This window comes from Melopsittacus undulatus, chromosome 8 (genome assembly GCF_012275295.1).
Source record: "Melopsittacus undulatus isolate bMelUnd1 chromosome 8, bMelUnd1.mat.Z, whole genome shotgun sequence".
Classification (NCBI taxonomy): domain Eukaryota; kingdom Metazoa; phylum Chordata; class Aves; order Psittaciformes; family Psittaculidae; genus Melopsittacus; species Melopsittacus undulatus.
The window spans coordinates 10,666,620-10,680,205 of record NC_047534.1 but is presented as its reverse complement, the minus strand read 5'-3'; the positions used below and the strand labels follow the sequence as shown (position 1 = coordinate 10,680,205).

Genomic DNA, 13,586 nt, shown 5'->3' with positions numbered 1-13,586 from the left:
ATATAATCCCAAGCCACTTTACCCAGCACTTTAGCCAGCAATCCTACCTCAACCCTGTAATTTGTTTGTGCATGGCCAAGTAACATCTCCAGCTAGGCTTCAAAATTTGATCAGAAGATTACAACTACTTCTTCAATAGTCTGATCCCAGTCTCACATATAAACACATGCATTATCAGTTTCTAGTTATTGATTTGCATCATGATCCACTATCTTAGAAGATCCCAAAAGGTGCTCAGCATTTTCTCATCATAATGTCTCTTTAATCAAGTCACTCTCAATCCCTGAACAGCTCAAATAATTCAAACTGCTCTCTTAAGTGCCCAGTCCTCATTTATCATGCCCAATATTGACAGAGGTAATCCACACACTCTCCAGATGAGTGAAGTAAATCAATCTAATCTTCATTAAGCCACTTGAAGGAACTGTTCTGCCTGGCTGAGCATCCAGATTGATAAAAAGCAGTGGGGGTTTTTCATTTTGTTTTCAAAAGGAGCAACTCGAGTTCACCAAAGTGTTTTAATGCACATTATAAGCAGCATCTGTGTAAGAATTATTTTAGTATGTATCTAAAAATAGTAAGTTAGCTCACTTTATATAGGTACTTCCATGTGAAAGCAAATTATATATTTGAAGACCTAAGGACAAGTACATACAGCAATACATACAAACAGACTAGCCTCAATTCATCAGAGTAGTTGTTCAAACATGCAGCACATGTCAGAAAAGCTTTCCAGCCTAAGGATGTGATCTAAACCAGCCACTTTTTACTGTATCATAATAGAAATGTGTGAAAACTTTATTTTGGCTCCCTCCAAGCTACCCCTGAAAACCTCTCACTCTTCAACTGCAAAAAGCTGGTGTAGGGCTCAGGCTGCGGAAGTGGCATTAAGTGACAGCATGAACCCCTCTAACTGCATTTAAAAGAAACAACAAAACCCAAACAACACATAACCTGTATGACCACACCAGGATGCATTATCAATACACCTCAGTACATTTGAACACAATGCATTTTATCAGCACTCAAGTTTTCAATTCAGCCACACTGAAGAAAAATGAACAGAAGTTTTCAGATGTATTGCTATGACCAGTGAATTACACAGTCACAGTAAACACACACAAAAATGTTGAATTCTGCCTGTTTTGAGGTGCTCATGACAGGTTGGAGTCCCACATCTTGTCATTGTTACTTACTGAGGTCAGTCAGCTCTGAAGATGCTTTCCAGGCTGGCAGAAGTTAGTTGTGACAAAATACATCCCAGTTCAGGAACAGAGCTATGCCCTTTCAAGCAGGCAAGTAACTAACATTTTCATTAGCTAGGTTCATTAAAGTATTTTTTATTTCTCTCTTACTTGCCATCTTTCCCTTCTCTTGTTTAGTTCACCTTTTCAGCTCATCTTCACAGAAATTCCTGGTATACCTTCAGTAATTGCTTCACTTCCTCTTTCCCACACAGCTACTCAACACGATGCTGCAATTTGTGTCTCTTACTATATCTTTTGATTCTACTTTTCCTTCTTCCACAATTTCACTATTTGTAGCCTTCCATCCCTCTCTAACTCCCCTGATGAAAACTCCATTGCCTGTTTTCAGCGTCAGGTCCCACCTGTCCACAAGAGTCCCAGGCCCCCATAGCACAGCCTATGTCCCTGCACACCAAAGGCTGCAGCCTGGAGCAAGACCAAAGCCATCTGTCTGCATGTCACCAAGGTGGTGACACAGAGTCTATGGCTGAGGCTTTGCCACTTTTGCTAAACAGCTTTTCATCCCAGCTCACTGGAAAGTTCAAGATTTACAGTGCTTGATTTGACAATTTCCATAATCCCATGAAACTATGTTTTCCCAAGCTTCTGAACCAAAATTGTTAATATTTCATAACTAAAAGGGTCAGGGGCAGAGGAGAAGTGACAAAATGTGGAATGGGAAGATGGTGCTGTGGCTTAAAAAAAGAAGAGCATTTTTTTCCAGTTGCATTTGAAAATGGGATGCTGGAGTACAAGTACTCAAATCTTTTTTGTTTGGTTGGCCAGACTCTTAGCAGTCTCACCAGAGCCAAGAGCTGGAAATGTTTTTGCAGTTTACAAAAAGATTGAAAAAACCATTTGGGAATACTGCCTCTTAAAACCTAAAATTATCTACAACTCTTAAGCTCCTGTAAGAAGGCTATACATTAGAGTTAAGCATGGAAAGTTTACAGTTCTGCCAGCAGGAAAATAAAAAGCAGGTAAACAGCTTTGCATGGTGGCAGTGTAAAAACTCACTGAGTATCCAAACATACAGGCAACTATTAATCTTCCTGCTTTTATATTTTAGTCAGTCCTTCACATTAAAAACATCAACACAAGACACTTTTTACAACACTTGTAAAACAGAAAACAAAAGTCCACTTGAACATGTCTGCAACAGACCCATAAAGATAAAAGACTGTCTTGGCAGTTATAGAAATAATAAATTACTTATACACATGTAAAAATCTGCTGTAAGAAGAATGTGGCCCACTTCTACTGGTATCAAAGTGAGAAATAACCTCAGCCCCCCATTCTCAGAAGAATGTAACTGTTTCCATTCTCAATGCTTTGACTATGTCAATCTCTATGGCAGCTACCAAGAGTCCAAAAATCAAGAGATGCCTTTGCCTTTACACAGTTATCTGAAGCAATGCTCAAAAAACACCTACACTGAAGAATCCCACCCCAATTACCAAGCTTTGTACCTACTCCATCTCTCAAACCCAACTAGCATGCAATAGAACAGTGAAAGCAGTCTTCATTTTAAAGGTTAGATTCCCTTAACTAGTAAGGCACACACATCTAGTTTCAGTGCCTGTGAAAGCAGAACTGCCTAAGGCTTTGGAGACCCACTTCATAGTGTCTCATCACTAAACACAGCACTTCTGATCCTAAATCTCACACCTTTCATTACCTCTATTACATAAACACAAATGTCCTCTTAACAGGAGAGCACCAAATCCAGAGATAACATGTCCTTTCGGAAGGGATGGAAAACCACAAGGCAGCTACAACACCCCCACTCATTCCAAAAGGCTCCTTTTCCAATTTGAGAATTTTGCCTTCTTTGAGCAGCTATCTTCACACATAAAGATAACCACACTTGAGACACACACTCTCCTAATTTCAGTTTTATGAGCTTAAATGTCACAGTTTTCTGCCTTCCTGGACAACACTTTCAACAACCAGAATAAAAAAAGATGTTCCATTTCCTTCTAAGCCTTCTCAGCAACAAACTGTGTTGCTTTCTTAAGGCAGAGCATTTTCAGCTGTATGACTACCTGCAACTGTTATCAGGAAACACTTTCTTAATATAAATATTCAGTTAACTTGTTTCAATGTCACAATTTCCCCCTCTCTTTAGCTCAACATTGAGAGGTGACAAACATTGTAAGGTATTTTTAATATATGTTTTATTATCTCAAACATACCACACAGCAAGCAGAAGAACTATCAAACTCAGTTTCATTTCTTCCTGCATAATCTCCACTTGAAACGCGATTTGTAGTTTTCACATTACAAACCTTTGACTGCCCTTCCACAGAGCAGACACTGAAGTCACACTGCAATACAAGCAGTATTTTCACTGTGCCTTTCTTTCATGCCAACATAGCTGTTACATTTCAGTGAGCCCAATTTTGTTTTGTAAGGCTTCTTTCAATCATGCCAGACCCCAGCAGACAAAGCCTCAACAGTTCAGAGCTCCAGTCATTCCCTAAAATTCGATGTCAGGTAACTCAATAGCAATACTGTTTGGTGCAGTCAGGAATTACACATCCATTCCAACCTCCTTTCGAGGTCTGAGGATTCTGTAATTTATTGTTTCATAGAAGATAATAAGCACATTTAATATTTTAGAGCAACTGAACAACGTATTTGTAGAACAAACTTTACATTAGCATCTTAACCTAACAAGACACACAGAGAGACTGCAAACTGACCCTGACTTTCAGAAGATTATGTTTAATAACCAGGTTGAGAAAGACAGCACTGAGGGACCTGGCTGGGCCAAGGAGACCCCAGCGGTTGGGTGGAGGGCAGTGAGGAGGAAATGAGAGATCCAAGAGCAGACACTTGGCTGGGTCCCAACAAGTTATGGCTTGCATGATAAAGAGACTGGGGTATTTCACTAAATTTATTTATTTATGCCTGATCTTTATGAACCACTTGCATTTGGGATGAGAAAGAAATAGTCTGGTTTGCTTGCTCTTAAGTCAGTAGACCAGTCAAAATTCAAGTACACTGTTAAACAGAAATGAGCCTCACCTAAAGGCATTCTAAGTATTTGCCTCTAAGAAACTCATTCGAATAATTATCACAGTGCTCTCTCGTTTACAGGCTCACACTGAAGTTGGAAGGGACATCAGGAGGGCTGTAGCCCAGGCCCTGACATCCTTGGCAGCCCTTCACTAAATCCACTCCAGCTCCCCTATCTTCCCAGGATGGGAATTTGACTTGCCTGTAGTTGACTGCATTACACTTTCAGCTTTTCTTGAAAATGGGTGTAACACCTTTTCTTGCCTTCCTATGGCTGGGATTTTTTTTTTTTTTTGGGGGGGGGGGGGGGTGGAAGGTGTGGTGTGTTTGGGGAGTTACTCATTCTTACCATGCTTACTTTGCAACTTGTCTTCTTGCAAGCATGATTCTCCATAAGATGGATACCATTCAGGGAACAGATACACAACTAAATAGTGACACAGTTCCTAAAAATCAATTAAATGAGATCCATTTTGTGCATCCCAATAGCCAAAAGGGACACTAGCAGCTTAAAATCTAGTTATAGTAGCTACAAGCTCCTAAAATCTCCTCAAATGCATTTCGGTAAGACTCTAATATCTAAGTGACTTTTCAAAACTGAAGCTCATTACACAGAGCAAACAAATCAAGAAGCTAATGAGAAAGAATGAGTTCTCATGGAACCTCTACCGCAGTATTACCAGTATTATTGACTCAGTTTTAAAAACGTTTCTGACACTGGACCAAACACCAGGCATGCAAGTCAGGGTGGGGAAAAAATGCAGTGTCTGTATCTCCTGTACCACACATGAAGTGTGTGGTAACAACTACCTGACAGGGGGACAACCAACTGTTCTGCCCCCAGCTTTCTTCTCACCCCCTAAAGACAGAACAGTATAAACTGAGATCCTTCCTTGGTCACACTGAGTTTACTTCCTAACCTCTCCTTCCCCTTGCATGTTGTGTATTACAATGTCATATCCTCGGGTTTCTCTACCCTGTACTTATCCAAATTGTCTCCATCATCTCTGTTTTGCTGTGCTCATAATGAAAATACAATTTGTGCTGAAGGTCCAGAAAACCTAAGACATTAGCTTCTTCCAGGAATAATTCCTGTTTTCAGATCTACCCTTCTATTAAATAAATAACTGGTTTTAATATTGGAACATTCAAGTAAAGTAAGGGCACATTAAATGCATTTGGAACCGAAGTTAACATACAGAACCAAATATGAGGAGTGCATTCAGGTAAGAAGATACTCTCTCATCTCTTCCCAGATGCCAGATGAGAATAAATACAAATTAACCCCAAAAGTGTGCAGCAGAAGCAGCCCAACAAGAGTGCTCAATCTCGTTTGTTCTTGGAAGCACCGGATGGCAAATGATGGGTTGACTTTGCTTTCCTGTGATCCTGCAGAGCCTCTAAATAACCTTTCTTCCTCTGTACTGTTTCTTAAGCTGTCTTCACTATTTTGACACCATTGCTGTGTCCATTATTGTGAGTAACTTTAAATCCTAGCCAGTAGCATCTACAACACAGACATTACTATTGTCACATTGTGGGTGACAATCAGGCTGCACACATTTACTGACCAAAAGGCTTCAGTAATTTTCTTTGCCATAAGAGCACAAATCTAGACAAAAAGAATAGGAGACAATCTGCCTACAGACCAGGAGACTGCCCCACTGGTAACATCCGCTTCTCATTCACAAGATCATCCTGATGAAGCTTAAATATTTCAGTGTTCCTGGAGCACATTAAGAGAAACGAGATTGCCTTCTCATCCCATCACAAATGCACACATCTTTTCTCTTGCCCTATTTAACAGCTGACAAACATTTAAGTTCAGGATGACCCTTTAAAGAAGAATCATCTGTGAGTCCAATAATTAATAATGGACACTCACTTAAGAAAGCATGAAAATCACGGTCTGTACCAGAAAAGAGGGTTTGCATGCAAATACCATCAGTTAGCTCACACAATTGACAAATCAACTGCTTTACATCACAGCTGTGCCACCCTCACCCCAAATCTGGAAAAAAGTCAGCAGATAATGCACGAAGATGTGAATTATCTTAACAAACTAATTTTAACTGTGACATTCCCTGGCCATAGAGTTTGTATTAAATATAAGGTCAATGCAAGGTGTTTCAGATTTTAAATTTTCAATCCTCCGTCCTCCCTGCAGAGACAGCACTGGTGCCAAGAACTCCACACATGTATTGCAGTTCTAGCTCAGGCTGCTTCTAGCACTCCCTCCAGCTACATAACTCTGTTTCTGGAAGTTCATACCTTTACACATCTTCCTTAACAGAAGTGCAGAACACATCTATTCTGTCAAGACTAGAATAGCAATGATTTATATGTAATTGCAGTAACATTATGAAACAAACCCAAAAATTGTTATGCAAGATTACTAAGACACAGGCAAAAATGTGTCTCCTTTATGATGTATAATAGCTACAAAAGGCATGTTTCCTTTCTCGTTATTTTAATGCCACTTTTTCCTTCTCATTTTTGATACCAAATTATAAGTAAAGGATCATTTGCCTAGCTGCTCAAATTCAGCTGAGTAAGAACACAACACAAAATAAACCAAATGTGCATGAGGAAGCAACAGTAGACATCCACTTAAAACTAATGATTTTTATATATTTCACTCAAAAAAATCTTCCAACCGTAACTGCCTGAATACAAAAATCCCAATGCCCTCACAAATCTACTTTTACTTTATAGCATTAATTTCATAGATAAGGCTGTTCTGAACCATTCTCATTAATACTTTTCCTTAAAGGAGTTTATGAACCTTAGGAATAAACTTTATAACTACTACAAAACAGATTTACATTCAGTACTTACTGAGCTGTAGTTTCTTGCACATTTCTATGCTCCATTAGACGAAACTACAGGAGATGACACAGAAGCTACGTCATCAACACCCACTACAACAGCTATCAAAATACTAGCAGTGCTAAAGGTGGGCAGAGCAAGAGAGAAGCTCATGCCCTTCAGGTGCGATACACACAGCCAGGGGCTAGAATCTAATATTCCTTTTTCCACTGACACTGTGCAACAGAATAGAGCCAGCTCTGATGCCTGTCTCACAGATGTCCAACAGCAGCAATGGAACAATGCCTGCCCATGAAAATAGGGAGCATGTCACTCAGAGAAACTCCTTCTGACAACCCTGTCTTACTGAGGAAGTTCCCACAATATTAAAGATGACCATCAGAGAAGCAGGTTATTTTAGACTTATATATGCATAAATAAAAATATACACACAGAAAATTACGGCAAGTCAATGATATTGTATTTATCCAACATTCTAAATAAGGTCCTTATTTCTCAATGGCAGTGATCAAAAGGACAGGAAAAATGAAGTGAAGCTTTGAAGATTTACATTAAGAAATTTAGATTCTGAGTTACGATTGCCAATTGCTAGTGAGAAGTTTCCATTTTCTTTTGATTCATACTATGATTCTGCACAATACTTCATAATATTTGTTGAGACATCTCTATTAGAGTTTTGCAAATAAAAGTTTTAGGTTCTCTCTGTATCTTAGACATCTGACAAGACAGATGGAAAACATAACATATGTTAAAAGGAAGATTTACAAAGCAAAAATTCTTGAAAGCGTAAACCAAATTAGGGTGGAAGTGTCAAATTTCTAAGCTATCCCACATGCTTTTTCATTGTGCAAGAACCCCAGAATTTTTCAAATCCTGTTTTTCAACTACCCCTTCCACTCTGATTTCACATTAACCTGCAGTACTTTGCTAACAAACTTTTGTTCATGTTTTGCTCTGTTAGCAGGTAACAGCAGAATGCAGCATCACTAATAGAAATAAACACCAAGAATAGGTAGATTTTTTTTTTGTAACGTGAAGTTGCAGACGTAATAGTGAAACACAGTATGTTGCTGTAGAAATAATTAATGGCACTGGACTCTGACTCCTAGGAATATTCAGCCAGAATGGAAAGTGAATAATCTGCAACAGAAAACTGGGAATCATTTCACAAGCTATCAGGAGATCTCTGGGGTACAACAAAGACCAAACCCTTGAGCACAGCCTTATTCATATGCCACAGCGCAGAACAGCCCTTACCAAGTTGATTTTAAGTCATGAACAGGGGAAGGAACCAATTTGATAAACTCCCAAGTACATATACAATTGTCACTCAAAGTATGAATTTCAAAAAAAGAAACAGTCGCAACCACAGGACTGCCACTTAAAATCAGGCTGGCAGATCATCTGCTCAGCTCTTCATCTCACACAGATGTTAGTGCCAAACTCCTTGGAAAAACCTATAAAAAAACCCTCCAACAATGAGAAAGTACACAATAACCTGCTGTCAGCAATGCCTCATGAATCGATAAGAAATCAGCTGCACTAGATTCTCAATAAATGAGCCAATCTCTAACCTCTAAATCTGCTGTCCCATATTACAACTGCAGGTGTGAAGTTATGCAGGTCAGTCATGGAGAAAAGAAAGAACAAAAAATTTAGCTTGTATCAAACATAACACAGCTCAAAGAAAACATTTTTGCTTGGCATCATCATCTCCCATCCACCATCTCCATAAGTACACATACACAGTAAGTCTTAAGAAATGATACAGCCATGAAACATTGCACCACATTTTGCACCGTAACTAGGTGGAATAGGGGAAGTACTACAAAACAAAGGACATCCCTGTGAAATAATTACAACCACACACATCCCTTCACCTACATCTTTTCAGAAGAAAAGTTTCTTCCCCCAGTTTCTACCTTGCAAACCCAGGTTTGTTCACTTAATGGAATTGCCTGTTTCCTTATTCCAGGGAGATGGAAAAAAGCATGTGTATAAAAGTGATTCTTACTGTCACAACATGCAACTGACACTCAAAGTTTTGCACACATCCCATAAACCAAGAGCAGACTAATTAAACAGACTTCCATGAAACTTTTCAGCTACATGGGAATGAACCCTCCTAAAACACACATACTAATACTTCCATGTGCACAAACAGAATCTGGTTTTAGATCACTGAGACGTCAGTCCATTCGCAGTCTCAGCTAACTATGTGAACATAAGGTTAGAAAGCCTTGCTGTGTCTCCTTAAGCTACTTTGTTTTAAAGGTAATCCACCTTTTTTAAAACTAAATCCACGGAAATACACCTATCTAAGTTTCGGCAGGAGAGCAAGATCAAATTAGGCTGCGTAGGGCCACAAACCCCCTCCTGCACAGCTCTGTAGCTTGCTGGGAGCTAGCCAGAGATCTACTCATCTCAGCATGTACAAAGGCATGTACAACAAGGCCAGTCTTTCCCCAGTTAGAAAATGTGGGCACTGTGACGCTGACACGCTAGGCCATAAAGAGAACGTGAATTACCGGAGATCTCAGCCTGCAGGTTTTGCAGCAGCAGCCATACTGCTTAATCTGTTTATGAGCTGAAGTTATGGAGGAAAAATAAACAAACAATAAAACCACCCAACAAAAACCACATACGAGAAAGTACGAGGTGAAAATCCAGTTCTAGTGGACTTTTGAAGCTGCTCATGATTTGTCATTCCTGGACCTAGCACAGCTCTACGAGAGCAGAAGCTGCTGGGTATGTAGCAAATGCAGACAGAAGCCTTGCTTGCAATGCAACACAGACCACCATCAAGCTACCCACAGAGCCACAGCAAAGGGGCACCCGCAGAGCACCAGCTTCACTGCTGCTCCATTCAAACAGGTTTCTCACAATCCACATACAGAGTTCAGAGTGCGACCAGCTAAAGAATGCTGACAGTTCACTATATATTCTGCCCAAGGACCAATGCCAGCAACATACAACATAATCATGACACTCAACGTTAAAATAATACATTGCCATAACAAAAGTTACTGTAATTCTATTTCTCTGTAAGTCCATGGTTTATTCTGAAGCACACTAAATGAGAATGCCTCAACAGTTACAGAGAAGACAAGTGCTCAGGTATGAAAAACATTGCACATCTAAGAGTGGTAATTAGACAAGCACACTACTCTTACCTGGCTAGACAAGGAAAAAATCTTTCCCATGGACATTTCACCATAGGAGCCAGCTCGTTCAATACTGCACAGAAACAGCAAGCCATGAGTCTCAACCTTTCTTACCGACACAAAGGGCAACGGGCCAACTGCAAAACGGGACTACCATTAAAGTTAGCAATGGTCACAGCTCACTTTTCTGTTACCCTTTCATCTCTACTCCCTTCTCTAAGACATTTGATTTAGCTGTTTAACAGGAAAGGTGCATTTTCAGAACGTAAAGCAGACCAATTTCAACCGTATAAACTTTGCTCTGGTAAGCTGAGGAGCTATTTTTATCAGAAAGATTAAAGGCAGCTAAAATTTACCCTGACAAAAGGAGTTGCTTAACATCATTGCATCAAAGCATAAAGCAAAATACCAACAAGGACAAGCAGTTGCTTTTCTGCCAAATGTTCAGACCTGCCACCAGACCCTTCACCACGGCACCACTGCGCTCAGTAACAAGTATCTTCAGGCTCTGAGCTGTACTTCTCAGCAACAGAACTGTACCAGTGAGCCAAACACAGCATCTTTTAAAGGACATCCCAGTCACGCAAGCTGCCGCAGCAGCAAACAGCACGGGTTTACGACTGCCATTCCCATTCAGTTAACCAATACACAGCTTGCTACTCATTCTGGGCACAAACCTCAAACCCATCTCCCTGAGCACCTCTGCTCACAAAGGCAACTTTCCAGGTTGCAACATAACTTTTTCGTTGAAGCTTCAGTGCAAAGAAGCCGACCAGTTTAGCTTCAGAAGCAGGTATTTGAGAGCAATCACTACACCAACTATTTGTATTACCTACTACAACGCACAGAAATGTTCAGCAGTCTTTCAACAAGCAGCTACTGGCAACAAACTTACAGAGAGTTTTTTGGAAAAGGCTCTTCTAACTTTACCTGCACTCTCAAACAGAGGTATTTTTGCCTAAAGAACACCAGGATGGCAACTGAACACTACGGACATACTCCTACTTGTTTAATAGAACACGGTGTGTGCTGTTTCTGGCGACCAAAGGCCCCCTTAGCCGTGCAAAACTTCATGCAGATGCTGGAGTTTACGTATCTAGCACTGCACAGAGCTAACTGAGATGCATGAGAACTTGCTGAACAGGACGTAATTATGGCTGAAGCATTCCAGAACAGACCAAGTGAACTTCAAATAAGAAAGAAAGAAAAAACAAGAAAGACAACGCTTCAAACACCTTTCACTGCTTACCAGTAGAGTCTAAAACGTCTAGCTGAAGAATTAAAGAACTGTGCTTTTCCCAAGTTACTGCAGTGCACTTCATAGCAACTCACATATCAGCCTCCCGTATGATATTCTACCACTTCCATGAAAAGGATTAGCATGGTTTAATCAGAAGACCTCACCTAAATATTGTCTGCCAGTTCTTACTCTAAATACAATTTCTTTTTGTCATGCTTATTTGTAGGCTGAGAAGAAAAAGATTCTCTAACACCCCCCCCAAACCGAAAGGACTGAAGTATCTCTAAACTATTGCCAAATGCAGATTAAGCAAACCGAAAAAACCTCACACAATTTATCAGCCCAATTATAGTAATAATGTTTTCAGTCTATAAAAACACAGCAGGCACAGCACTTATCACTGTCCCTTCAAAAAGATTCATTAATCTCTGAAAACAGAAATGCAAGTCCAAGACACTTCATGTTCCTACAAAGCCACTGTTTCAGTGATTAAAACAGTTGGAACACTGAAGGACATCAGTACATGCACACACGCTGTTATGCACACACGTGCGTATTTACAATGGGCACATGCTTGCTGGGAATGAGACATTTTGATGCGGTTTATTACCTATGAAACCATTATGATTGAGGGAAAAAAAGGCATGGGCAAGCTGAAGACACTACGCGACAATAAGACAAGTCGCGGCGACTGCCAGTCTTCTGGTTATTTCATCACACGAATAACCCACAACTTCAATTATTGCCTACACATTATTTGTGTTTTTTAAAGGAAAACACTTGGAATGGTTCAAGCCAAGTGCCTTACACCAGGGTTACAGGTGGGAGATGAAAAATGTTAATATGCTATTAAGGAGTTTTTATTCCATGGTGTGTTGCACGCAAAGGGAGAGGGGAAGAGACTGACTGCGTTGGGGCTGTAGTTGTGGGCAATGTAGGGGTTTTAAGAAGCGGAGACAGAAACCCGGACCACTCCGTGTAACAAGCAGGGAAGTCAGTGTTTCTGATGGTCGGGTTTTCTCCCTCCCTACCGGCACTCCTCTCACCTGGGTACCCTCAAGCCGAGGTGGATCCCTTCACCCTTTCACCATTAAAATGAAGAAGTGGTGGTCAATGATGGAGGAAAGGGAATTCAACTCAAAAGTCCTTACTCGTCTCTCCCTACCGCTATTTATAGCTGGGACGGTACTTGGCGTTCGGGTCCCGCCTGGTAACTTCGAATGGAGAAGGCCCAGCCGCGCCGCGAGGGATCCTTCCCCCCTTTCCCGGCACCTCGCCAGGCCGGTTCCCACCCCCGCCGGGAACCGGCGAAGGGCGGGCGGTTTCCCCCCCCTTTCCCTCCAGCGGGCGGTTGGGCCCAGCGGCCTTCAGGCCCAACCGCCTGCCGGAGGGAAAGAAAAGAGGGGGGGGGAACCACCGGTGAGGCCCGGCCGCCCCCGCACCGCCCCGCAGGCCTTACCTGTGCTATCGCTGGCAGAGAAGCCCGGCGAGTTGAGCTTGGCTCGCTTGGGGTTGGGCGGCCCGTCGAGTAAGTTCTCCGCCATGGTAGCCGGCCGAGGAGAGGCTGCCGAGCCGGTAATCGTTGTCGAGGGGGGAAGCCCGTGGGGGGGTGAAGCTCGCTTTCTCCCCGTTCCTCCAAAGGGGAACCCACCGCCGAGCAACAGCGCCGCTCAGTGCCCGACCGGCGGCGGCCCCCGCTCCCCCATACCCGAGCTGGGCCGCCGCCGCCGCCGCAGCAGGCCGCAGGGGAGGAGGGTTCGGGGCGGGGTGGGGAAGAGCCCAGCGCCCCCTCCCTGCCGGACTCGCTCCTCCCGGCCTCTTCCCCCCGCCCGGCCGCCGCCGCGGAGGTGCCCGGATGGCGGCTCAGGCAGTCACTCGGGGCGCATAGCGCCCCCCCGCTCGCGCCCCGCCGCCGCGCCCCGTCCCCTCCCCTCCGCGCCGGGGGTTTCGCCCCGGCCCCGCGGCGGCCCCCGCCCGCCGCCCCCGCCCGCGGCCTGAACCGCGGCCGAGGTAGGGGGGGGGGGAGGGACGAGGAGGAAGGAGGGAGGGGTAAAAAAAAATTAGCAAAAACCCACAAAAAACCGG

General features: G+C 42.5%; 1 protein-coding gene across 4 annotated transcripts in view; it reads right to left on the bottom strand.

Annotated features, from left to right (window-relative positions):
* The window catches only part of CREBBP (CREB binding protein), a 99,241-nt gene extending 86,064 nt beyond the window's left edge, over nt 1-13,177 (bottom strand). For 2 of the 4 annotated variants that reach the window (XM_031052059.2, XM_005152485.3), the window contains exon 1: nt 12,961-13,176. In XM_031052059.2, coding sequence (XP_030907919.1) covers nt 12,961-13,045 — 85 coding nt within the window. In that variant the 5' untranslated portion in view covers nt 13,046-13,176. Of the gene's footprint in view, nt 1-12,960 lie in introns of all 4 variants that reach the window. The other 2 variants (XM_031052057.2, XM_031052056.2) reach the window with 2 other exon arrangements.
* Between the last annotated feature and the right edge of the window lie 409 nt (nt 13,178-13,586).